The 26,893-nt window shown below is 34.8% G+C and overlaps 3 protein-coding genes across 3 annotated transcripts; all 3 read right to left on the minus strand.

The window, feature by feature from the left end:
* Nucleotides 1–14,608: 14,608 nt before the first annotated feature.
* Nucleotides 14,609–15,058, minus strand: LOC143599212 (zinc finger A20 and AN1 domain-containing stress-associated protein 5-like). The gene has a single exon (XM_077077215.1). The coding sequence runs from the start codon at nucleotides 15,046–15,048 to the stop codon at nucleotides 14,614–14,616; it is 435 nt and encodes a 144-aa protein (XP_076933330.1). The 5' UTR covers nucleotides 15,049–15,058; the 3' UTR covers nucleotides 14,609–14,613.
* Nucleotides 15,059–20,528: 5,470 nt separating this feature from the next.
* On the minus strand, nucleotides 20,529–22,330 carry LOC143599215 (uncharacterized). The gene is made up of 3 exons (XM_077077217.1): nucleotides 21,917–22,330; nucleotides 20,953–21,617; nucleotides 20,529–20,552 (listed from the first exon to the last, which is right to left on the minus strand). The coding sequence occupies exons 1-3, from the start codon at nucleotides 22,203–22,205 to the stop codon at nucleotides 20,529–20,531; spliced, it is 978 nt and encodes a 325-aa protein (XP_076933332.1). The 5' UTR covers nucleotides 22,206–22,330.
* Nucleotides 22,331–25,517: 3,187 nt separating this feature from the next.
* Nucleotides 25,518–26,865, minus strand: LOC143599213 (GDSL esterase/lipase At5g03610-like). The gene is made up of 4 exons (XM_077077216.1): nucleotides 26,604–26,865; nucleotides 26,243–26,517; nucleotides 25,860–26,166; nucleotides 25,518–25,732 (listed from the first exon to the last, which is right to left on the minus strand). Exons 1-4 carry the CDS (start codon nucleotides 26,863–26,865, stop codon nucleotides 25,518–25,520), a joined length of 1,059 nt encoding a protein of 352 aa, XP_076933331.1.
* Nucleotides 26,866–26,893: the final 28 nt, after the last annotated feature.

The raw sequence follows: 26,893 nt of genomic DNA on the forward strand, positions 1-26,893 counted from the left end.
GATCGATGCCACAAGATGTGCAAGCCTTCCGTCCTTGACAAATGTCTCAATAATATCCTTCAAGGATGTGCACTCTTCAGTACCATGACCCTTTGTCCCGTGGAAATCACAGGATTTGCTTTGATCCGCATTAGGTTTCTGCCGGATCAATGGGGCTTTAGGCCATGGTAATTTTTCCGTGGCAAATATCTCCGTGACGCTCTTCGTGAGTGGCGTCCACCGGTGTTTTCGGTTTGAAGGGTGTGTGTTGTCCCTTCCGCCAACAAGAGGGCGAGAGCTGGATGAGGTGTCAAAGTTTACCCTTGACTGCCAAATACCTAGCCTCCTCTTTTTGTTTTGCCGGGCGATCCGGACATTGTTCTCTCTGGTCCTCTGCGTGTAGAGGTGTGTACTCTGGGGAAGATCTCTTCCCAGTTGCTTTTCCGTCTCGGCAAAGCGCTTTGCCGCCGTCATGATGGCATCCCAAGTTGATGGCATGCCATCCTTACCCGTCAATGTGAGGATAAGTTCTGGGTATTCGGCGCCTTGGATGAAGGCGGCGCGAACCAGATCTTCACTTATGTTGCCGAGACTAAGCTTTTGGAGTTGAAGCGAGTGATGAAGTCTAGTAGAGATTCATCCTCCTCTCTCACGCAGTTAAGGATCGTCTACTGCTCTTCAGTGTACTTCCTCTGTTGGCTGAAATGCTGGCTGAACTTGTTCTGAAAGTCCGCCCAGTCATATATGTGGTGGATCGGTAAACGATCGAACCATGCCCTGGCCGCTCCGACCAGAGTCATCTGGAACATGTAGCACCACGTGGGTTCCGTCCAGTTGCTGACGGTAGCCCCCGCAATGAACCTGTTCAAATGGTCGTCTGGGTCGGATAGACCATCGTAAGTGCCAATGTTGGACATTTGTTTGGCACTTCTCGGGGCGATTGCTTCCGCAATGTCCCTTGCGAACTTTGACTTCCCTGCATTTGTAGCAGTTGGTCTAAAGGTTTTGGAAAAGTCACGCGGGTTTCTCTCCACGATTGGTTTAAAGGCTTCCCCAAAATTCCTTTTTGGTTGGACGTCCGTTTCCTTACGCTTCCCTTTCGCCTTATGGCGAGGGTTCGCGTCGGTGTCGGACTCCAACTCGTCGTCTGAGTACTCGCAGTCACTGCTCATATTGAGGTGTTGGCGAGTACTGGCGAATTCGTCAGCCTGTTGAACTGAACGCAAGCGTTCGTCCAATTCGGCTTGGAATTCTCTTTGCCGTGCTTCGGCCCATGCCTTCACTTGATCTAGTGTTTGGCAAGGAACCTTCGTTCGTTTTTCCAGTTGGGTATCGGAGAACCCCAATGGAATATTTACTCCACTTGCCCCGGCTTGGGTAGTCGGGGTAGTGTTCGTAAGGATTGTATAACCGCCGGTGTTTCCCCCAGTTGCTGGGGTTGTTACCGGGGTTTCTTGGTCGGTTACTGGCCTTTGAACCGGAGTAACGTTAACCATTTCTTCAGAAATTGTGAAAAAACTAAAGTAGTTCTAGCTTTTATACACGGATGGCGCCAATGAAGAAACACTAAGTGACCCGGTACAGATTATAGATAATCTGGGGGTTAAGTAATGTTTCCCACGGATGAGGTCTAACTGAGAAGGCTGTTCTTCAGGAGACCTGCAAAACAAACACCGTAAGCTCGTCACTGAGAAGGGGGGAGTTCCTCCTTGTGACCACCCTCCGGCGTGAGAATCAGACTAGGTTGCTCTGAATATAAGTGTATATTAAGAGATTGCTAGATAACTGGATATCAGATGATCTTACCATTCCAAGATATTGGAGTATTTATAGCCGAAGGTAGGTTTCCTAGAAGGTACAGCCGGCTGAATAGTATTCCTGTTCAACCAACAGTGGACTATGCATAGGCCATACTGGTTGGTGGATAGGTTACGGCCAACAGTAACAAAGTCGGCTGCACTATTCCACCAACTGTAGATTATGCACGTCCTACTTACTGTGGATTGTACGCAGGCCATGCTGGTTGGTGAATAGGTTACGGCCAACAGTAACACTATTCCACCAACTGTAGGCCGCGCATGCTCCTCAGTAAGGGTTGGTGAGTAGGCAGCGGCTAATAGTGACAAACAGTACTAGAGGGTGCTCCTCCTCGCCCTGTTGTCGATGAGCTGTCACCCTGTGATTGGCTCATGGGCTGTTCTGGTCAGATCGTCTGTCCTTTCCATACCTTGGTAGGTATGGTACAAAAGATCTTTCAGAATCAGACTGGCTCATTTAGGCGGGATTGTTCCCGCCTTGCTCATTCCTTCATGTGACTACTGAAGTAGCTAGTGTCTTGTGCGTGTAGCCCTGCTGTCTGCGGGTAGCCTTCCCTGATGGCTTGTATCCGCAACTGCGGGAACAGGCGGGGTACTTCACCATTGGGAGGCTTTCCCTGCGTGTTCAGCTTGTGTACTGCGCGTAAGATCCTATGAGCATGGTGGGTCCTGCGGGAGCAGATGGCCTTTGCGCAGACGTCCCTGTTCAAGGTGAGTCTTGCGGGACCAACTGATCTCTGCTGGGACCTACCTCTTCAATAATATTGGTGACCAATATTTGCCAGGTGGAACTACAACATATTATACTTTTGTTGATGTACTAGTCTAATTCACAGAAGGTATAATAAGAATTCTAACTACAATCCTGAAAGCTAACAAATTGTTGTACCACATTATTAGTACATGCTGAATCTTCTAATTTCCTAAGAATCATCGGCTTTCTGGTCTCGGCCGCCCTCGGCTGTATTTTGGTGGTTTTGTTTTCGCAACATCAACGACGATCATCCAACCATTTATGATCTGTGCTTGCACACAAAAAAGGAATACATAAATGACTAATGTATTAGTTATGATTCAAAAATAATATTATTCTTATCTGACTTATGACATTACCTTGCCATTCATTTCTTTTAGGGCTGCAGCTGCAGCTTCTTCAGTAGTGTACTCAATAAATGCAAAACCTTTTGACCTTTTGGAAATCTTGTCCATTATAATTTTAACTGCAAAATAGCTTCACCAATAAGATAAGCATATACATGAACAATGAATATAACTATGTTTTCATGTTAAGAAAAAAAAATGACATATATACCCTCAAACAATTAACCGACAAACAATTACACCTATGCTAACCATGTAAATCCAACAAGAAATTAAAGATGTAGAACCCATTGCAAGGCCTCCCTGAACATCCAATTTGGATGAAGCGCAGCACTAATCAACATTAGTTCATAAACACTGCCAATGAACAGTAGCTTTTAAAATGAAATGGCAACAATAAACTGAAATCTTTTGTATTTAAAGTTTCTATCTAAAAATTAAGGATGCCAGGTATCTTTGGTACCGCCATGATGCTGCTTTAAAACTAATCAATAAAATTTATATATATTATATCTATCTATCTATAATATAATATATATAAACGAAACATTTAAAAGATCTCTGGTTGGTCCTTAAATTCTCTCAAGCCACCAGATTGTTTTATTTGTAAATGGAGGCTCTTCATGCATTTTGCGCGAATTCACAGTATGAGTCTCACGAACCTGACGGAAACCGATCGAATTCGTGTAGACTCACCACATTTTGTTTTAGTTCCAGTACCGTAATAAACGTAACGAAAACTGACCGAATGCCGATTTTGTTTTTTTAGTTCCAATACTATGACAAAAATGACAGAATTTACGTAGACTTACTGCCTCAACGCTCGAGATCCTAACACTCGAGTTTTTACCAGCTGGCGCCACCCCATTGGTCCAACTCAATTTTTTATAATTTGTTTGTTTTATTTTTGTTTTTAGTTCTGGTATAATAATACACGTAATTGAAACCGACTGAATTCGTGTCGACTTACTGCCTCAACGCGTGATTTTTATCATCGACAGGTAAAAGTAAAACACTAATTATTAGTATATAACAAATAAGAAGTTTGGTGCCACAAGTGCCCTATTGGGCCACTTGGCGGCACTGAATTGGTTCGTAAATTTTGTTTTTGCTTTTTAGTTCAGTCACCGTAATGAATGTAGCGTAAGTCGACCGAACGCTAAATTTTTTTGGTATCATAACAAAATGATGGAAACCGGTCGAATTCCCGTAGACTCACCGCCTCAACGCCCAGGATCGACAACGATTAGGTTTTACCAGCGCTCGAGTTTTACGACCATGCCACCACATTGGTCCACCCCAATTTTAATAATTTTTCTATTTTAATCCTGTACAATAACACACGTCACCAAAATCGACCGACTTCGCGTCGACTTACCGGCTCAACGCTTGGGCTTCACCACCGTCTGAGTTTTACCGACCCGCCCGGTGCAACGCGCTGGGTAAAAAACTAGTTACTATATATAGTAAATGAGAAGTTTGGTGCCGCTAATCCCTTATTGGGCCAAGTGGCGGCACCAAACTTGTCCAGACCATTTTGATTTTCTTTTTAGTATTGGTAGCATAACGAACGTAACGAAAGCTGATCGAATGTCAAATTTTTTTACGTGATGGAAACCGACTGAGTTCGCTTAAACTCATCGCATCAACGTTCATGACTGACAAGGCTCGGGTTTTGACGCCATTTGGTTTTCTTTTTTTTTAGTTCCGGTACTATAACGAATGTAACGAAAACCGATCAGATGCCGATTTTATTTTAGTTCCGGTACCGTAACGTACGTGAAGGAAACCGACCAAATTCGCGTAGAGTCACTGCGTTTTTTTTAGTTCTGGTACCATAACGAAACCGACCAAATTCGCATCCACTAACAGTTTCAACGTCCGAAACGACACCGCTTGAGTTTTACCACCATCCGGATTTTACCGATCTACCCCGACGCAACGCGCCGAGTAAGATCCTAGTTACAAACCAAAAATCCACCTGCGCCACGAAGCGCGTGTGAAAGTACTTGTTCATTTTTATTTTACGGACTTTTAGACAAAAGGTTCCTAAGAATTTAAGGTGTGATAACTACGTACTGTATTGATATATTAAAAAATATCACTATAATGTTATTAGTTACAATAAAACTCCTTTATAGTTTGAATATATGAAAAAAGTTGCTTGTGACCCCAAAAAAAAAAAAGTCACGGGGACTTACCTTTTTCTTTTGCCTTTCATTATTTTAGGTTCGACAATGGCTGTGAGATTAAATTAAATACATTTTTGGTGTGAAAAAGCAAAAGCTCAGTGCCTAACTTTTTAATTGATTCTTCTAGTTGCTTTGTTAAGCTTTTGGATAATAAATAGTAAAGCATGCCTTAAAAGAGATAATAAAGAGTTACCAACCAATGATTGTTGTGTAAGTTTCCAAAAAAAGGTTTATCAAATATAATTGTGGTTTATTTATTTTTAAAACAACGTTTGATACTACTTCTAATACCTTACTGCATTCTTAAGTATTTTATTTAAGTATAATACATGATTGTTTATTGGATTACATCGAAACAGAAGGCAAGCGGGCAACAAGCTGCGCCGCTACCCCTTTTTGAATCGCAAAACCCAATATTTTAAAAACTATATTTGCTGATCTTGGAGTCATAACATTACTATACATGACCCGCTGAACACGGGTAAGTAGCTCCACAGCTTCAGACGCCAGGAAACCAAAAGTGTCAAAAGCAAAAGGAATAAATACATGTTGGTTGTCAAGACACGCCTTTTCATGTTTTGTCACCTTACTTGAAGCAGCTTTTAATGCGGCTTGACCGACCGCGAAACCACTACTCCCTAAGCCCACCAAAGGAGAAACCCCTGTTAAATCCACACACACGTGTTTCCCTCCTATCCATCCAAACACCAAAATGTCAGCCGGTCGAAGAGATGATCTTCCCACCGACGGGTCAGTCAGGAAATTCACAGGTGCTTCTTTCTTAACAGAAATTCCAGCTCGCCTGAATATATCAAAGAGCACATCCCTAACCAGATCGTGTCGGGAGCTCTTTACAGTGCACCGCGTGCTCCCCATATGAGTCTAAACACGCTTTACGACAAACAGGTTATATCTCATCAACCGGAAATAGAGGAATCATAAGGCGATACTTAAGGATACTACGATACTCCACTGGAGACATATGCTGGCCTAACCCATCTATAGGGATAGCAAGAAGAAAATCTTGAGCATGTGGTGCTTGTAGACACTCAAAAATGGTTTTTTGTCTGCTTATCATGTTAAAGTGTGACTCCATGTCATGAACAATTTTACTAAAAAGAGTGCTCGCCAATGCATGCTGGGCTTTAGAGGGGGCGGTCTCTTTGTTAGAGAAACTGCTAAAATCGAAGCTTGGAATCATATCACGAAGACAAGCCAGAGCACAAGAATAATCAGAATCCTTTTTTAAGTATTTGGAAAATAAAAGATAAGAAAACTTTTTTTGTTTCATTCTTGAGTTTTTTTTTAAATAAAAGAAAGAGAATGGAAAGAAAAATTAGGCCTTTTTTTCCTTCAAAACTTTCTAGCCAAATATGGCCTGATTGTGAAAAAAAAGTTTATATGTTACTAATTTACCCATATTTCCTTCTTATCTAACTCAAGAATGAGCACATAATTGTAAAGTTACAATTTTTTTTCTATCTTTTCTTATCCTATCTAACTCAATAATGCAATTGACACTTTCTTTTCTTTTTCTTTTAACTCGAGAATGTCTTTTAAGTATATAATTTATTTTCCTTTCTTCCCTTATCCAATCTTATCATTTCTTTTCCTTGTATTTTAAACCCGAGAATGTAGATTGTCATTGTCTAAATTGATTTTGAAGCTCCAAACCTACTCACTTAGAAACATAATCAAGGTAAAAACCCACGTTTATGGAGGGAAAAAAACACATTGAATCAAGTTTTAAATTCAAGACCATAAAATTTTAAACCTTAATCATCACACTTATACCATTAGACCAGAAGGTTCAATTTCAAAACAAACATTGGTTTATTGATCTCTTTGAAGTTTTTTGTTTACTCGTGACAAGTTATATTGGCTCTAAGGTTTCGAAGCGGCTTCTCGTAATTTCTGTTTGGCAACCTCCACATCAAAATGAATTCCAACTTTGATTAGATTTTCTAGCACGAAATACCCTAATATGAAACAGAAAACATTAGAAATAACACACAATTGCCGAAATATATTTCAGAAATGGGTTATGTTCTTTTTCTGACAAATATTAAATGGTTGAGATATAAAATAAATGTCAATCATTGTTGTAAAAAAAATATTAGCTTTCCACCACCTACCAAACCAACATCCCTTCTTTTCTCTTGAATTTTTGAAAAGAAAATATAATCTATTTAGCTAAAAGATAATATAACTTATCAACAGTTAAAAAATAGTGAGATGGGATATATCACGGTTTGAATCATCTATGTAATAAGAATTTTATGAGAATCTTATGCAGGTCACGGTTTGATTCCACCAAATGCATGCCATTAATAAGAGAGAACACAACTATTTTAGGATTTGAACTCGGGTAAGATGAGTTTTATACGTGTAACAAGCCTTTCAAAGTCTCCAGCAAAAGTTGCATTAAAGTCGTTTAACAGAGTTAAAAGATAGTATTTTTCAATAATAGATTTAAAATGTGAGTTATGTTTTACATGATCTTATTATCTAACAAGGTATTACTAAAATCTTGTAATTTTTTCGATGATGTACTTCTAGATTGGTGTATACTCAAGTGTATAATTCAGTTTTGTTGAATTAACTTGCTTTTGGTTTGTTAAAATAAAATAGCAAGTGTGTGATTTATAGAAGAAAGTTAAGGATTTAAACTTTCAACATTTCTTTATGATGTTTAATTATTAACTTTGTTACCTTGATAAGAAAACTATTTTGACATGTATATCACATCTATGTTAAAAAGATTATTTCAAGTATTTTCCATAGCAATACCTTATATAAAAAATATAAAAACAAGTATTATATCATGTCATATAACAACTTATCGAACATTTATACATGATACGATAATCTCATTTTTGTTATATCATAAAACCTTTACTACCTAAATCATATCGGCCGTTTACACAGACACTTACGACAAACAAGCCATTACTAAACTTGAATCTCCAAGCTCTAGGGTTTCATTCAATGCATATGTATAGGCGTATAGCACAACTGTCACACCCCGACCATGACGGAAACGTTGGGGCGCAACCGATTGTTCATCGCACACGACACTATTAAGTGACAATATTTAATCAACTTTAAATTCATAAAAACACAAAAAGTCACATAACTTGTTCATACAATAACCGAATTCAAATCATAGTAAATAATATAATGTTCGTTTTGCTAATATCCTAATAGCCTCGATAACGTTTTTTCTTCAAGTCCTCGAGTCAACCTAAAGTCAAACCTGTAACATTGCATAAATAGATTTTGTCAACACAAAGGTTGGTGAGCCATTTCATAGTTTTTGAACAATAGATATATAATATGAAATTCCACAACTTGTATACAAAACAATAAATAATAGCAACAATTTAGATAAATGAAATCGTTAATAAGAATACATTAACGACACATTTCTATAAGGGGATGCCAAATATACTCGGATTTTGTAAGAAATCGTTAATAAGAATACATTAACGACACCTTTCTATAAGGGAATGCCAGATATACTCGGATTTATGAATCAACCATCCAAAAGCGGTAAACACATTAGCACTCAAGCATATAAGCATATAATCACCAAATCGAGCATTTATTTAAGTAAAGTATACAATAAAGTTTGTGGTTTACGACTCAAGTATAAATCATTTGGATTTGAATAAGTTTGCAATATCACCCCCAAAATATAAAAGAGTGAAAACGGGGGATGAAAGTACTCACATTTAAGTAATAAACTTGAAAGATTTGATGATTTGGAGATTAACCGGAACGATGAGTTTAACGAACGAAGCCTAAAGGAGAAGAAGTCTTGTATTAGAAAAGTTGTCTTGGAAGTCTTTAAACGAAAATAAATGATAAGAAATGTAAACAATTTAAAGTTTAAGGTTTAAAATGTAAATATTTAAGAAATTATAATAATAGTCCTTTAAAAATGTAAGTTTGCTCGAAACCGGGTTAAAGTATCTAGCCCTTAATTTTACTCAACCTATGTTAAGTAATAAGGTGGGTAAAAATGCAAGAAAGCAAGTCCCTTTATAATATAGATACTAAAACGGGTTTTAACGAGTGTTCGGGTGGTCGGTTCGGGTCTTGGTGACTTGACCAAACCCAAAGTCAACTTTCCCAAAATAATAAATGTACGAGATAACTCAATAAATCTTAAAGAGACTTAACCAAGTATGTAGTTCTATTGTTTTAGAACTAACAACGTCCGTTAAGCGAATGTTCGGTTTAATCGGTCCAAACTTTGTTATAAGATCAAGTTGGATTCAACATACCGAGTACTTTGTGAAAATAATTAAAATCAGTTTATAAAGTATTTTTAAAGAAATATATAAGCTTTAATGGTTAAAAACATACTTGTGTGTCTTAAGCGAGTAAACTTGGTTTAGTTCCGTTTGGTTCGGTTTTTATCTTGGAATAAGGCCAAGAATGGTTACCACATGTCCAAACATCATAGAACTTGTAAAATAATTTATAAATAATAATACCAAAGTTTTACATACAAAAAGTCAACAACAAAGTCTTTAAACGAAAGTTCGGTTTTCGGTTCGGATCTTGTTTCGGGATAAGACCGAGGTTAGATTCTACAAACCCATAACCATGGAACTAATTAAAATGATTTTAGAAACTCAAATCTTACATAAAACATGTTTATACAACTATTTAAACAAACTAGTAAACAAGAGTTCGGCTTACGGTTTGGAGCTATTTACGGATAACCGAGGCTAGTCTCTACAAACCCATAACCATGGAACTCAAAATGTAAAATATAACTAAGATGAGCAGAAGTTAAACAAGTATAACAAGTTTGATAGTTAGATGCGGAAAATATATATAATCAAGGACTACTACGAGTCCTCCATGTAGCTTTGTCTTATGGGCCGGACACTTAACCGACCGAGACCGGAGAAATGCCCACCGAAGGTACAAAGGGTGCTATTATTTATATGTTGTATAACAATCTTCAAGTATAAATAAGTGTTAACAAGTTGATTATAATGTAAGACTATGGTCAGTTTGACTTTGGAAAGTCAAACTGCCAAAAAAATATGAAGAACACCTTTGAATGCTTGAGAATTGAAAGAGAAAGAGATGAATGAGCAAGGATTAATGAATGGGATAGGGGTGTATATATAGGGTGGGTTGAAAGGGTCAAGCATGGGGTGTGATATCAAGGTTTGCATGCAAGAGGGGTCAAGACAAGTCACAAAACAACAAAAAAAAATGGGGCTGCTGCTGGTCAGCACGTCGGTTCGCGTCCGGAAGTTCGTTTTTGATGTATCTTGAGTGTTTTAAGTCCGTTTTCGAATCCGTAAAAGGGGTTTTTTCAAATTAGACAAGCGGGAATGTTTTAGTAACATAAAATCCAATATTTTATATATTTGAAATGTTCGGGATAGAAATCGGGTCGGTTTACAACATAAAAACAAATACAAAATAAATACCATTTGACCCGAAATCGAGGGATGTCACAACAACATATGTGTTCTTGTCCATGTAATTTTCCAAGGGGGTGTCTGTAGGTCGGTTTCAAAGAGGCTAGTGGTTGTTAGGTGCATTGATGAGGCAACGATAGAAGAATTTGAGGCAATGAGGGGTCTAAATACTTGTGGATGATAGTGTCTCAAGTCTCAACCCATACTCAATAATATTCAATTCACCTCTTGTATAAGTAATAGTAATATGTTTTATTATTTATAATGAGTTTAGAAGGCATTTTATATAACAAAGTTAGATTAAGAAACTTATATGACTTTAACATATTAAAATTAGGTTTAATTGTTAAAAAGTAATTTTATTTTTTTAGAAATACTAAGAAATTTCATAAATTACTAGATTGAAGCTGGCACCATCAAGTATAAACCACCAAGAAAAACCACACAAAACAAACATCTCGCCCTACCCTAACCAGTCGAACCCCTTTTAAAAGTTAAAACATTTCCCACGTTAGACTAACTAGCGTCGATCTATTCGCACCCATAAGAAGCTAACTACCTTGATCTCTTCCACGAAGTTGTGACATTCGTCAATTTCGGGTCTTGTTTGTATTCGTTTTTGTATTTGTTTATTATGTAAACCGACCCGATTTGTAAACCGAAGCTTATGTTATAATCAAAATGATGGATTTATGTTACAATATTGTTTCACACTTGTTGGGTCTTGAAAACATCCTATTTTTATTTTAATTTATTTATTTATTATTTATTTATTTATTTATTTTATTTTTTTTTTGTTTTGTGTTTTTGTCTTGATCCATTTTGCATGAAAACTCTTGTGTCTCACACCCATATTTGACCACCAACATTACCCTATATATACACCACCTTTCCTCTTCATTTTCCATTGCTACAACTCCAAAAAAAAAACCCTCTCAAACATCAAAGATTCAAGGTTATCTTCTTAAGTGTTCTTGAAGGATTTTGGTCTTTCATCTTAATTAGTTTATGTAGCCTTATTAATACTTGTTTATGGTTGTGCAACATATATATAATATACACCCCTTATTTACCTTTGGTAGTTACTTCTCCGATTCCGGTCGGTGAGGTTTCGGACCCCGTAAGGCAAGGCTTCATGGAGGACTTCGTGTCCTTGATATATATACATCTATATAACTTGTTCATACATATTAATCTTGCTTATTTTAGTTTGTTGGTCATGTTTACAAGTTCCATGGTTATGGGTTTTTAAGAGTCTACGCTTCGGTTTAACCGTAAATAGCTCTAAACCGTAAACCAAACTTTGTTACTAGTTTTGTTTGTTTAAACATACTTAGTGTTAGATCTAAGTTTCTAAAATCATTTTTACAAATTCTATGGTTATGGGTTTGTAGAATCTTACCTCGGTCTTAACCCGAAACACGATCCGAACCGAAAAACGAACTTTTGTTTAAAGACTTTATTGTTAACTTTTGGTATTTTTTTTATTTGTACATTATTATACAAGTTATTTAGTGTTTGGACATGTGAAAACCATCTATGAACTTGTTGTGAGATGGAAACCGAACCAAACCGATTCTTGCTCGCTTAAGACACACAAGTGTGTTTTTTTTTAGCCATCAAGACTTTTATATTTCTTTAAAAATAGTTACAAATTGATTTTTAAATATTTTCTTAAGTACTTGGAAATGTTGAATCCAACTTGATCTCATAACAAAGTTTGGACCGACAAAACCGAACACTTGCTTAACGTGCGTTGTTAGTTCTAAAACAATGGAACTACATACTTGGTTAAGTCTTATTAAATTTTATTGAGGTATCTCATAACATTCAATATTTTGGAAAGTTGACTTTGGGTTTGACCAATTATCAAGACCCAAACCGACAACCCGAACACTCGATAAAAAAAAACCGTTTTAGTATCTTTATTCCAAAGGGATTTGCATTCTTGCATTTTACCCACCTTATTACTTAACATAGGTTGAGTAAATATTAAGGTTAGATACTTTAACCCGGTTTCGAGCAAACTTACATTTTTAAAGGGTTATTATTATAAATTCTTAAATAGTCACATTTTAAACCTTGAACTTTAATTATTTACATTTCTCAACATTTATTTTGTTTAAAGACCTTCAAGACAACCTTTCTAAATTCAAGACTTCTTTTCTTTTTAGGCATTGTGCGTTCAACTCGTCGTTCCGATAAATCTCCAAATTATCATCTTTCAAGTTTACTACTTGAAGGTGAGTACTTCATACCCCATTTTCCATCTTTTATTTTGGGGGTGACATTTCATACTTATTCAACAAAATGCTTTATATTTGAATCTTAAACCACAAACGTAGTTGTATACTTTACCTAAATAATTGCTCGATTTGGTGTTCTATGCTTATATGCCTATGTGTTTATCGCTTTTGGTTGGTGGAACTATAAAATCCTAGACTATTTGGCACCCCTTTATAGCAAGGTGTCGTTAACGTAATGCAATTAACGATAACTATAAAATCCTAGACTATTTGGCATCCCTTATAGCTAGGTGTCGCTAATGTGTTTAGCAATATCTATTTATCCAAATTACCACTTTTATTTATCGTTTCGTATGCAAGTTTTGTGACTATCTTTATTATATACTAATATGATTAAACTTATGAATTGCTCACCGACCTTTGTGTTGACAAACTTTATTTTATGAAATGTTGCAGGTTTGCATCTTGGTTGATTTATGATTGTGAAGAAAACGACATCAAAGACCTTAGGATATTAGTAAAAATGAACAATATCAATTTGCCATATTTTGTGATATCTTGTTTATGGTTATTTTATGGATAATTGTTATGTGACATTTTCGATGTTGTGAAATGAAATGAGTTTATTAAATACTGTCACTTTAATTAGTGTCATGTGCTTATGGACAATCGTTACACCTCGGCATGTTCCGCCGCCTTTGGTCGGGGTGTGACACAAGTCGCCTAGACGAATCACCAACTTGTCATGTATCATCCTGTTTCGGGCCTTACACAAACTCCAAAAATGATCAATTTTATAGCATAAAAATGTCCGCCTTCTTTGGGAGCAAAAGAGTATTATATACATCCAGCAAATCTCTTATCCGAAATACATAATTGGTGGAACCTTGCACCATTGTGAGATACCATGCCATACGTCTTGTTCGAGGCCATACGAGATGAAAAGATGCTACGTGGTTTCAATACGCTCGCTGCAAAGCACGCATAAACCCGTCTTAACTATCACCTTCCGGTCTGCCACCTAATTATTCCACTCGAACATGTAGAACCATCCCATATGATAAGAAAATATTGGACGGTTTTTATATGATATTTCTGCATAATCTAATGCATATGAAATGACTAATTCTAGAAAATTGGAAAATTAAGATCTACATAAATTGCTGAAGTTAGGGCTGTAAACGAGCCGAGTCGGGTCGAGACAGGCCCTGCTCGAGCTCGACTCGAACTTAACTCGAGCCAGCTCGGCTCGGCTCGATTTCAAACACCGAGCCGTGAAACTGAGCTCGAGCCCGACTCAAGCTAAACTCAAGCCAGCTCGTGGCTCAACGAGCTAACAAATTATTCAAACTTAAGCAAGGAAAAAAGAAGAATTAGGGTTGAAAGCTTGATAAACTATATATATATTATATGAGTCTTAGCGTACGAGCCAACGAGCCAAGCCACGAGCCGAGCCACCCCAGGCTAGAGCTCGACCCGAACAAAACTCGAGCCAGCTCGGCCCGGCTCGATTTTTTATCAAGCTTTTTTCGGACGTGTTTTTTTCGGGTTTTTTTCGAGCGAGCCGCGAGCTTTTTGAACACCCCTAGTTTAAGTTATCATTTTTCTACCAATAAATACCATAATATCTTACCATTAACATTAAATCTTTTGTTTTCCATAACAATTAAAAACAAAAAATACAAACTAATACAACCTACACATTAATCCAAACTTTTCACAATTAAAAACAACCAGAGCCCCGACCCGACCATAATTAATCAAATCAAATCCCAGCTCCCCCATTTTGACCAAGTCAACTTTCCGATCACCCAGCAATCTCCGGCCATCAAATCTTATCCAGCTTCGCCGCCTTCACCACCGGATTCGCCGTCGCAATCATCTCCTTACCCACCGTCTTGAAATCAAACGAACACTCATGCTTCTCCGGGTACCTGTGGACCCCACAATACGTCACCCCACATTTGCACGTAAACCCGGTCAGCCCCACCCGTTTCCGGCAAGACCCACATCGGTTCGGCTGGGCCACGGCGGCGGACGGAGGCGGCAAACCCACGTCGGCCGTGACGGAAGTCGACGGACCCAGAAACACGGAAGGCAGAATCGCAAGGGAATTGGAATTGGAAGGTGACGTCATCGGGTGGTGGTGTTTGTAGCATTTTGAGCAGAGGTTGAGGGTGGTGGGGCTGCCGAAGAAGCCGCAGTTGTTGGCGCAGAGGACGTGGTTGGAGGGTTGTTGCCATTTTTGTTGCTCCTCAGCCATGGTCTCGTTTTCTTTCTTTCCGGTGGGTTATTATTATTGTGAGAAAACGGAGGAGATGGTGAGGTTGGATAAAGGGTGGGGTAGGGTTAGGTTAGGTGGTGGCGGAAATGTAGGGTTAAAGAATAATTGGTGGTGGTGGTGGTGGTAGTGGTTATTGGTTATTGGAATTGGAAGGTTCTAGGAGGTTGCCTTTTTCTTTTCTTTTTGGGATTATTATTAATTATGTTGTTGGCTAATGGACACCTAATAGATATTGATTGATTATTGATTATGTTTCCGAATACTTTGAGTATTTTGGCAAAAGTAACTGATAGCTGGTAGTTGTAGTTGTAGTTGATGGCTGTAGTTGTAGTTGTAGTTATATTACAGTTGCCAATGTAGGTGTTGTATATGTAGATTACAGTTGCCTATGTAAATATTGTATATGTAGATTACAGTTGGTTATGTAGTTGTTTGGGTGGTATATAATTTTTTGGTTGTGTATGATGCACTGTGTAGGTACATGATGTTATGTGTAGGTGGTGTATGCCTAATTTGTAGATTCCTAATAGTTCTGATTTGTTTAGGAAAATATGTTCTTCTGTTGTATACTATAAAGATATTAATAATTTAATTTATCTTTGGTTTAAGTCATTGTTAGCTATGTGGGGAACGCTACAGATCGTATATGTGGTTATCTAGAGATGTAGGTTAGTTTGGATTATAGTTGAACTGCAGTGGTATGCCGATATAGTTTATGTTGCGTTTTAAAAAATACTTGCAAAGAGATAAATACAATTGTGTATAATTTGTGTCGTTTATGTAGGGTATTTTATTAGTTATTGTGTCGTATTTATGTGTCGTATTTATGTAAAAGTTGTTTAGTGAATTAATTTGTTATGTTTTGCCTTAAAACCAGATTTGAAGACATTTGGCATTTGCAAGTATGCCAAACCACAGAGGGGAGGCTTTGGTTAGAAGCACGATTTCACGGGTGGTGAATGGTGATAAAAACATAACGAAACTAAGAACATTTGATACTTTTGTATTCCAATTATATTTAAATTATGTTTTTGTTTAAGCTAAACTACCTAGTCAAGTGTTTGTGGCCCGTTTATAGAACTTGGATAAAGTTAGCACTCTACATTTTGTTTAAAAATTATTTTTTTAATGTGATGGATTCCTAATATTACTGCAAAGTCTGTTTCTATGTGTTATGCTTATTAATGCACCAAAATAATGCATTACTGGTAGGGTGTGTTCTTTTCCTGTAACAAAGTATCTCTATAGTGTAATAAATTATCCTACACTGCAATAAAACATTCATATTACAACAATTTGCAACACCCAATTGCCCTACAATTTGTGTTCGACTGTGTGGGGTATAATCTTTTTTTATTTTATTTATTTGTAAGATATCCTGCTCATATTTCTACATTTTATCCTAAATTTAATAATACCCAAATTATTCTCAGTACTTAAACAAATTAATAGTTCTTGCAATATCATCCTAAACTTTCAAAGTTTGTCCATAAACTTTAACATTATGATCTTTATCTGTTGTTTGATTTGTATACATTTAAGCATATGTAACCAATGAATTCAAGTAAAACTGAAAAATACTACAAAACATGTTATGGCATAAATGTGAAGTCATTAGAAACAAACAATACACAAAACAAAAAAAAAAACATAAGCGCACACACAAAAAAAAAAAAAACCAATTGCAATTGATAGTAACATAAGTTTGAAAAGGTAAAACTATCGTAATTCTGATGGAGAATCAATTTTTTCTCATTTTTTTTCTGTTGCAATTACAGAGTAATGATCGTTTGTATACTGATTGCATTTATGACACAACATTTTTGATTTCTTGCTTCCCTCTGTAGCCTTTTCGCCTGCCAAATCGTGTTCCTTTTGGTGCAACAAATGTGATGGTTTCTTGCTCGGAGTAACCAAGCAAATCTAGAATAACATTTAACTTCTTATATGTTGGTCCATTCAGTATCTTCTTCTGATATACTTTGTCCTTAATCTTTCGCAAATCCTACACGGCATACAATAACCCATATATTGCATATTAGTTAAAATGATCAAAAGTGCTAGACACCATACACAATAAACAAAAACACATACACAATTCACTAGATTAATACTTACATCTGTTAGAAAATAGACTCCACAAATAAATATTTATTCTCACGAATAATAAAACTACCTACTCAATTAACATAACAAATACACGTTTAGAAAAAAGAAACGGTTCTTGTATATACAGAGTTTTTCTGTATAACTGAACATATAAGCATAGCATATGTTATATACCCACACAAAATACAATAACCAGTTACATATCTTCTTATTTAATATGGTCGAAAGTCACAAAGAACATACACAATAAACAAAAATTCCAACACAGTGATTTAAACCTGCATTTGCATAAAACAACCTGCACAAGATGGTATTTAATCTCATAAATAATACAACTAACTACACTAGTTTACAGAACATAACAGAACACGAACACAACTTATATATATCCCTACACAACATAAAGAACTGCCTACAATATATAATATGCAAATAACATCAATGGTGTAAATATAGCATGAACTTGACGATAAAAAATGTATTAAACTACACAATAACAGTTAGTAGGTATCCCACTTGAATCAATATGAAATTGAAGTTGTGACAATATGGAATTGGGTAATAATAACATGATATTGAAGTTGTAACTATATAAAACTCCAATGTTGTTACATGTTTATAGGTGGTATTAAATGATACATAGACAAAAAGGAGTGGTTCGTCCCCATATTGTTAGTTTCTTGGAATCGTTTTGCTGGTAAGTCAGGTGCTTGTATCTAACTTAAATGATGTTAAATAATGATGTGTAGGATAGTAAGAAAAAATTGTATCTACTTTTAAAATGAAGACAATTGGAGGTTGTGTTTCTAATTCAATATTAAATACGGATGTGTGAGGTAGTAAGTACCAATAGTATTTACATGTAAGTTATTAGGTTGTATGGTTTGGTTGGTTTCTTAAACTATTTTATTTTATTCTTTGGGGTAGGTTTTTTTTTGGGGGGGGGGGGGGGAGTAGAGTAGGAGGGTTTTGGGTGTGTCTCAAGTTGTATTTTTTTGTCGTTTAATATCGAGTAACATTGTTACTAGATAAACAAAAATACCGACACTAAATACGTAAGAAGCTACACTAGATACATAAGTAACTGCATATGTTTGTATAAACACATACGTAAGTACCTACACTACGTAAGTACATATTGTGTAGGTGTCAGGCATGCATTTCTGGTGTGTGTAGTGTTGTTATAAGGTGTGAAGGAAAATCAAGAGTTTTAGAATGATACTAACCAATTAATTGTGGCTGTATTTTTAGCTAAGCAACTTTGATATTTTATTAAGAAAAAATTAATGACATACTCAGATACTAAAAGCAATGGGAATTCAATAAAAATAAACCCTAAACGTAACAGAATACACAATAAATATCTAGTAACTGAATCTCGTATAAAAATCGACATTAGGTATTGCAACAACATCCAATTTGTTATACTCAAACCTAATCATAGAAACTAGAAATGGAGCATGTACATATACATATGAATATTATTATCCTATTTGTCCAGAAAGAATGTTTAAAATTGAAGTTGATATTAAAGAATTGAACGAAACATGATTTGCTTATATTGATTCGATGTATCGTCTTGTTGTGAGAATCGCCGCATACTGAATTCATCAAAGTCAAAATCTAAATCGATTTAGAGCAGAATAAAATTAGGCTTAATAGTCAATTGGTGAATTTAATAATCGAATTAGACATTTTTGGTTCACAAAAAATCTGCAGGATATTGAACTAGCGATTGTGTTGATAGAAATCTGGGATTGTGAGGGTCGATGTTTTTTAATTTTGAACGGTTGATGTTGGTGATAAGCAGATAATATTTTTCAAATAAAATAATTTTTGAAACAATTTTACAATTAAAAGTTACCAAATATAAGATTATGATAGATTACCAATATACCCTTGTATATAATTTAAATGGAAAATAAAAAGAAATAATATGATTAGTTGTAGCTACTTCTCGCACTTCTCGCATTAAGAATGCTTCTGAAATGAATCGAATCCTATATATATAGGGTAAGGATCCTAAGAGAACCATTGGCAAATTGAGAACTTTGAGAACCATTTTGGACCACTAAAAAAACCCTCTTAAAAAATATTAAAAAAATTATAAAACAAACAAAACCGAAAATTTTAAAAAAGTAAAAAAACCAAAATTCTTATATTTCATTCCGGTTTCATTAAAAAAAACCGAATTTTTTTTTTCTTTTTAATTCGTATTATACCTATACACATATGTGTACTTTCATTTAATCTCTAGTTACGTAATATACACATATGTACATTATCATTTACCTTAAATTATACATATGTGTATAGGAAAAAACATGTGTGTACATATTATACATATATGTATAATAAAAAAAAACCGATTTTTTTTCTTGTTAATTCGTATTATACCTATACACATATGTATATACTTTTATTTAATCTCTAGTTATGTGATGTACACATATGTACATTATCATTTACCTTAAATTATACATATGTGTATAGGAAAAAAAACATGTGTGTACATATTATAAATATATGTATATGTATAATTTAGCTAAACCGTTTTTTTTTTAGAAACCGGGATGATAAATAAGAACTTTTATTTTTGTGTTTTTTTTTTGTTTTATGATTTTTTTTATTTTTGGGTTTTTTTGTGGTTTAAAATGGTTCTCATAGTTCTCAATTCCCATAAAGTTCTCACATGATCCTGATCCTATATATATATATATATATATATATATATATATATATATATATATATATATATATATATATATCTTCATAGGGTCAAGTTATTCTACAAAGAGAGACAAAAATGAGAAGGATTTATAGCCACACAAAAAAACCCTTCAAAAAAAATTAAAAATAAATAAATAAAAAATCATAACTCAAAATTTAATAAAAAACCAAAAAAAAGTAAAAAAACGTTTCCACCGTCTTCCTCGTTTTTTAGAGAAAAAAATGTTGAATGAAAAAGATTATTGTGTCTTTTTGTTTATCATTGTGTTTTGTGTTCATTTTCGTCAGTGATTGTGTCTTTTTTCCTTGACATTGTGTCTTTTTTTTTATATTGTGTTATATTTTGTTCGGCATTTTGTTATATTTTGCGATTAATTGTGTATTTTTTTAGTTATAATTGTGTCTTTTGTTCATTTTCATTATTGTGTCTTTTGTCTCTCCATTGTGTCTTTTCGGGTTTTTTTTTGAACGAGAATGACGAGGGAAACATTTTGTTTTTTTAATTTTTTATTTATATTTTGAGTTATGATTTTTTTATTAAATTTTTAGAATTTTTTTTAAAGAGTGTTTTGTGTGACCACAAATCTTTTTCACTCTTCTTATTTTTGTCTCCCTTTATACTATAACTTTTCTATAACTTTTCCCTATCTTCATTTAGAACTTTATATTAATCATTCAATTAAGTCCTTTAGGAAATTTAAATGCTTATTTATAAAATAACGTATTATTTCTTAACTTCTTGATATAGTTGAGTCAATCCATGTTATAATGTTAAAAATGTTAAGGCCATCTACATAAAATTGGTGTAAATTATCGCAAAACATGATATAAAATTCTAATTATGCTTTTGAGTTAAATTTTATCTAGAGATGATCATGTCATGCAAAATGTGCATATATATACTTACAGTTATTTTTTCTTTAAAAATACAATAATGGTGAATGCATTTATTTTATTTATTCATTAAAGGTACTTGTAGCACATACAACGAAAACGGGACTAGAACCAGTCACCAGTATCCATCACCGGAGCCCTATTCTGGACACCAAACCGGGAAACAACACAATCAGTAGCAAATATACCCGAACTAGAATACTTCGGTATATCACCCATTACAGGCATAACCGAACTAAGTTTGATCTTGCTCACATAATTCTTACTATATGTTTGTCCTAAAACCCCATCCACTACATCACTTAGATTATAAAACTTAAACCCTAATTCCAAATGCGCAAAACAATCATCATTTGTGATATTATAACCATGAACTCTTGATTCTTCCGCACCAATAGGAACCACAGTAGCCGTAATCCTGAAACTATTTTGTACTTCAATGGCAATGCCATTAGTCGGGCTTGTTCGAGTGATCACTAGAGATGAACTACGATAACTCCAATTTTTCCCATCAAGGGATAGAGGTGTGTCATCAAAGGATATAAAGAGATGATCTTGGCTATCGTCCCATGTTGATGTTTTCGTTGCCCCCACAAGAAGTTTGTGATCGTCGAACAATATTCCAATGGATTGCACCCATGTAAAGTCACGCGTGAGTTTAGGGTTTCTTTTCCCGATGAGGTGAGCGTTGATGTGGAGGTTCGGGTCGGATAGTAGGCAGAAATCTTCATCTTTACGGCCATGAAAGTAGAATGTGATGCCGTCTCCGCCTACAAATCGAGGGTCTTGACACACTGCTCCGGGTTTATTGCAATCTTCAAGATTTAAGTAAATGGATTAGTTACTGAAATAATAATGAGAAATGATATTTTTCGTGTGTATTTATATATAGATAGCACAATGTAAAGGACAATGATAAAACTTAATCAAATAATAATAATAATAATGAAAAAAACGTCAATAACTATCATAATATTCAAATAAGAGATAGACAAATAGCAAAAGAAATTAAAGATTAATGATAAATCAAATAAATATATAAATATAATGATAACTATAATAGATAATAAGTTTAAATAACAATTTATAGTTAAATAATGGGGAAACAACTTACTACAAACAGGCTTGCAGGAAACACAATCCACGTAGCATTTTTTTGGGCAGTCGACGGGGCAAAACTGCCATTGACCGAAACACTCCGGGAACAAATGAGAATGGCATCGCACCTTTCTCGGTTTGACCGGTTTCACAGGTGGTGGAGCTGGTTTTACGGGCGGAACAGGTTTCCCAGGCGCTAGAGGCGGTATTGCGAACAATGTTTGTTGTGCAACGACTTGAGATTCGATGGCCCAAGATATGAGAACCAAGGGAAACCAAAGAAGCAATGAACTCACTATATTCATGGCAAAAACTAGCTTTTCTTGTTATGTGTATAAGGGATGGTGCATTTGGTTTATGGTTTTGTGGACACTTTTATAGTCAAACAATGGTTCTTCAAAAGGGGAGGATATGAATAAAGTGACGGATTTTCATGTGTAAAATATCATAAAAGAACACTCAAGGTTTGTAACGGTTCTTGATCATATGCAATCATTACATAGGGATATGGTGCTTACATGTGTTTATTATCATGTTCTGACGTAGGGCTATCAATTTATAACACGAACCTGTTAGCACGACACGGTATTATACGGGCTCTAACAGGTTTGGGTTTGAGCTTAACAAGTTTTGTGTGTTAAACAGGTCGACTTATTTAACACATGTTAAAATTCGTGTACTAGCAAGTTAAAAACATGTTAACATGTTAGTAGCATGTGAAGATTTTTAATTTAAAAAAGATAAATAAATATACACTCCTAACGTCCTAATCCTAAAGGCATACTTATATACGATATTTCACGTATTTCCGTCAGAACCCCCTATTATATTTTCAATGGATGTTATGATTTGCATCTATGGTTTTTTGTTTAAAGTATGTTATGGATTTGTGGTTTTTTGTTTCATATATGTTAAGGATTGTGGGTTTTTTTTTTGTTTCAAATATGTTATAGATTATGTGTTAATTAAGACTTTTATGCTTGTTTTGAAAATTTTTGTTTCATTACGCATGTATTATGTAATGTATGTTTAATTAGACACCTTAACATGTCTTAACAGGTTAACCTGCTACTAAACAAGTTCGTGTTTTGAAAAAATAACACGATTAGTTATCGTGTCGTGTTCGTGTTTAGTACCACAAGTCATTATGTTTTATCGTGTCGTGTCCAACATGTTATGACAATTCTATGAGATTGAAATTCATGTGTACTATTTGTTAAAAGAAACGAGGTAAAGAATGACAAGATACTATTATAATTTCACGGACATGTCTCCCAAAACGTAATTCGATTGTTAAAAAAACTACGTTTGTACCTGCCGCATAATGGCCGTGCATTCAATTGGCATATGTTAAGTTCGTTAGGATATCGATATATCAATACTGGAAAACAACAACACACTCATATAACTTATAATAAAAAAAAGTATTGCTTAGCATCAATGCCGCACGAAGTCAATTGGTATTGGTTAGCTTAATTCGTTAGGCTACTGGCACTAAACTCAAAAATTAAATTGGTAAACACCCAGAATACTCATAGCTTATAATACAAAGAAATAAAATATTTCAAACAACGTTTATTCTATTAGTAAAACTTGGGCGTTGCGCAGAAATTCAACTCGAATTGGGCCTGCTTCCGTTACATTCATTACGGGACTAGAACTATAACAAAAAAATTGCATATTTGAAGCAAAAAATGAGGAATTAGAATTAGATGACGTGGCACGTGTTGGCGTCGCCACACAGCCCAATAAGTGTTTTGCGGCACCAAGCTCCATTATTTAGCTATATATAATATATATTGAGTTACTTAATTTAAACAATTTCGAACAACAAAGAGAACTCGATCCTTGAAAAGGAACGGGCTCTATCGTGGAACAACACATAGTGCCTACGTATGTGAGTTCTTGACAAAACCTTGAACACACAAGAAACAAATAATCATATTTTAGTTTTGGATTGTCATGTATAACAGTTTATTAAACATGCCATCCTCGAATTAGCATGTTTAACTCATTTAATTAAACATATTGACCCATCAACACGTTTACGACTTGTTAAATTCACTTATGACTTGACTAATCCGTTTACAACTTGATTAGAATTTATAACATATTTATATCAGGGTAACTCATGACTGGTTGCTTTCATGTGTAAGATGCCATTACTAGCATTGTAAAAAAGAACATTCAAGCTTTTGTAACGGTTCACAGTCACATGCAAAGTCACATGCAAATCATTACATATAGTAACAAATGCGATAAGCACTCATATGAGTAAGATATATGGCTTTATTTCATGGCAAAAGTTTGTCACATAAACTTTATTTCATGATAAAAGTTGGAGAATTAAAATGAATTAATAATTAATTTTAAATATATATAAACGAAACATCCATATTTTCTCTCAAGCTATCAGATTGCTTTATTTACAAATGATGGTTTTTCATGCATTTGACCCGAATTCACGGGTATGGGTCTTACCAAACCCAGATAGACATTAAACGGGTTATATCATCTCATTATATTAAAATTTTATCTCACCAAATATTTGATATAAAAATCCTATAAAATAGGGATATACTAAAAATTATTATCCGATTTTTTTTAAAGATATTATTTATGATTATGAAACAATTTTATAGTAAAAAAATAAGCGGGTCATGTATCTCATCAAACACAGATAGCTTTTAAACGGGTTATAGCATCTCATTAATTTCTGAAACCCTTTCATCATTAAACCCTAAGGATATTATTATTTTCCTTACAATAAATAAAATTAAAATACAATAAAAAAAATTATAAATATTAGAAACGTAAAATGTAAAGCAAACCCCGTAATCAAACCCTAATTTAATTTCTCAATATAGATTTAGTTACCTTAGTGATCATTTTTTCTTTTAAGTTTAACTTAAATGAAAAGTTTCATAAAATTTTCCAAATTATAACAAATGAACATAAACGAATAAATATAAAAATTAAGTAGATAATTCACTCAACATTTCATTAAAAAATTAGCATAACCCAACATATATTAATCAAAATAGGTTCAAGTATATTATTAACTTTTTACAATAAATAACTAAAATCCAAAAAAAATACATTCATAATATTAGAAACAAAAATATTATAAATAAAAAATTTAAACAATCCCTGTAATACGGAAAATAAAAACTAGTTTATTATATATATGGGTTATGGGTAAGAGCGGCCACGATAAGAGATAAGAGATAATTAAGAGGTGCTTTTGGGTATTTTCCACATCATCCATTTTTACCTATTGGGGGTTTGTTTTTTGTCATGCATTTTTCTGTTGTCTTTTTCTTAAAAAAACAACTAAAAACACTACTTTTTGCATGTGGTGGGCCAAGTAGGAGAGGGTCGGGTCATGAATAAAAAAAATGTTATTTTGTATTTGTTAACATTTACTGATTTAATTTTAAAAACAAGGATTTGATGTTTAATGGGGTTGCTGACGTGTACAATAATGGTTGGTAATAAAGTGTGACACATGAGTAAAATAGTATGCATGAACCTTCAATAATATAAAGTCCTTTAATTCAGTTCAGCCTTTCAGATAAAGAGTTTTGTATACATGGTTCAATAACTGAAGTCTGATCTTAAACAAGCTGGAGAATGGAAGACCATAAATGCGAGGAAACCGCAATCCAACCTTGCTGTGAAGGGTGTATCATGTCCCAAAAGAACGAGCTGCTATGGTTTCCACAAACACTATATTTCAACATCTTTGTTCTCGCATCGATGTTACCACATTGATATTGTTTGCTGGCCCCTTGGCAGCATGGTTTTAGTAAACTCTCCACCTTTGAATTCCCTGTAACAAAATCATCATATTTTAAATAATTTTAACTTAATTTCCAAGATTTTATATTAGCATTTGTTTTCATTGAAGATTCATAGTGATGGTATATTGTAATTTATGCAAAAAAAAAAAAATGTACCAGTAGAAATGTTTTGTTGTAGGATTGATGAGAAAGCTTTGTAGACATCTAGCATTGCAATGAGTGACTGATCAGCACTCTCATTGTTTAGCTTTTTAACGCTTTCCACCAGCATTTGGTTATGGAACTCTGCAAGCGAGTTCACGGTTTTGCTACAGTTCTGATACGCTGCAGATGCCGTGAACTGAGGCAAGCACCCGAGTGGTACCATTGAAGTGATCCCAATCTTCTGAACTCCCAACTCGCGTATACGCTTGATGTTATAAACTAGCTGCTTGATTATTGATTTAGCTAAATCTGGGATGTCCTACAAAATATTTTTACACATAAAAAAATATGATAATATTTTCCAATTATATAATTCATTATGTAGAGAAAGTCACCTGGAAAGTGTTATTTGATTTGATGTAATTAGCTGCATAGTCATTGCCTGCGACCGATATGATTGCCACGGATGATGAGCTAAGTTGCAGGTCATGTTTCTGTTGAACATATTGTTGAAAATAATCAATTTGTGTAGTCATGTTCGGTTGGTTCACGAATGTGTCGAAGACGCCCGTCCCTCCATATGCAAAATTCATACCATATCTAATTGATTTCTTCTCACCAGATTTCCATCCTCTATATGTTATTGGAGATTTTGTACCCAGTATTCCAGCTTCATTAATTCAAACCAAAGAAACAGTTATTATTATATATTCATATCATGTAACTTTTATGTTTAAGTTAGGACAAACAACGCACCGATGTAATCTGTGAACACGCGGCCATCAGAAAACCTGCCAGAAGGACTACCAGGAAAGGTGATACCATACGGCGGCTGCCATGAACCACCAGCTGATTTTGGCAAGTTTCCCGTGTCGACATAGGAGTCTCCAAACACGAACAACTTCAAGTTATGTTTTTGGTGATGTTGTCTAGTGCTGACAGGCGAGTTCTCATTGGAGATGACAGCGGTTATGGTGGTTAAGAAACAAAAGAGAACTAGACTTGTTTGTAAATTCATTGCAATATGAGAAGTGGAGATGACCAGT

The sequence above is a fragment of the Bidens hawaiensis genome, unplaced genomic scaffold (assembly GCF_021521415.1).
Source record: "Bidens hawaiensis isolate Kalapana, Puna unplaced genomic scaffold, B.hawaiensis_p1.1 tig00051616_1, whole genome shotgun sequence".
In the NCBI taxonomy this organism is placed as follows: Eukaryota; Viridiplantae; Streptophyta; class Magnoliopsida; order Asterales; family Asteraceae; genus Bidens; species Bidens hawaiensis.

Excerpts from the sequence above, each read along its gene's own strand:
- LOC143599213 (XM_077077216.1), bottom strand. The coding sequence starts at position 26,865 with ATGAATTTACAAACAAGTCTAGTTCTCTTTTGTTTCTTAACCACCATA. Across the intron at positions 26,167-26,242 it reads AATCAAATAACACTTTCCAG|GACATCCCAGATTTAGCTAA; the intron begins GTGACTTTCTCT and ends AATATTTTGTAG. Across the intron at positions 25,733-25,859 it reads ACAACAAAACATTTCTACTG|GGAATTCAAAGGTGGAGAGT; the intron begins GTACATTTTTTT and ends ATTTTGTTACAG.
- LOC143599215 (XM_077077217.1), bottom strand. The coding sequence starts at position 22,205 with ATGAATATAGTGAGTTCATTGCTTCTTTGGTTTCCCTTGGTTCTCATA. Across the intron at positions 21,618-21,916 it reads TTCCTGCAAGCCTGTTTGTA|ATTGCAATAAACCCGGAGCA; the intron begins GTAAGTTGTTTC and ends TAAATCTTGAAG. Across the intron at positions 20,553-20,952 it reads GTGTTGTTTCCCGGTTTGGT|GGAAAAGTTATAGAAAAGTT; the intron begins GTCCAGAATAGG and ends AAATGAAGATAG.
- LOC143599212 (XM_077077215.1), bottom strand. The coding sequence starts at position 15,048 with ATGGCTGAGGAGCAACAAAAATGGCAACAACCCTCCAACCACGTCCTC.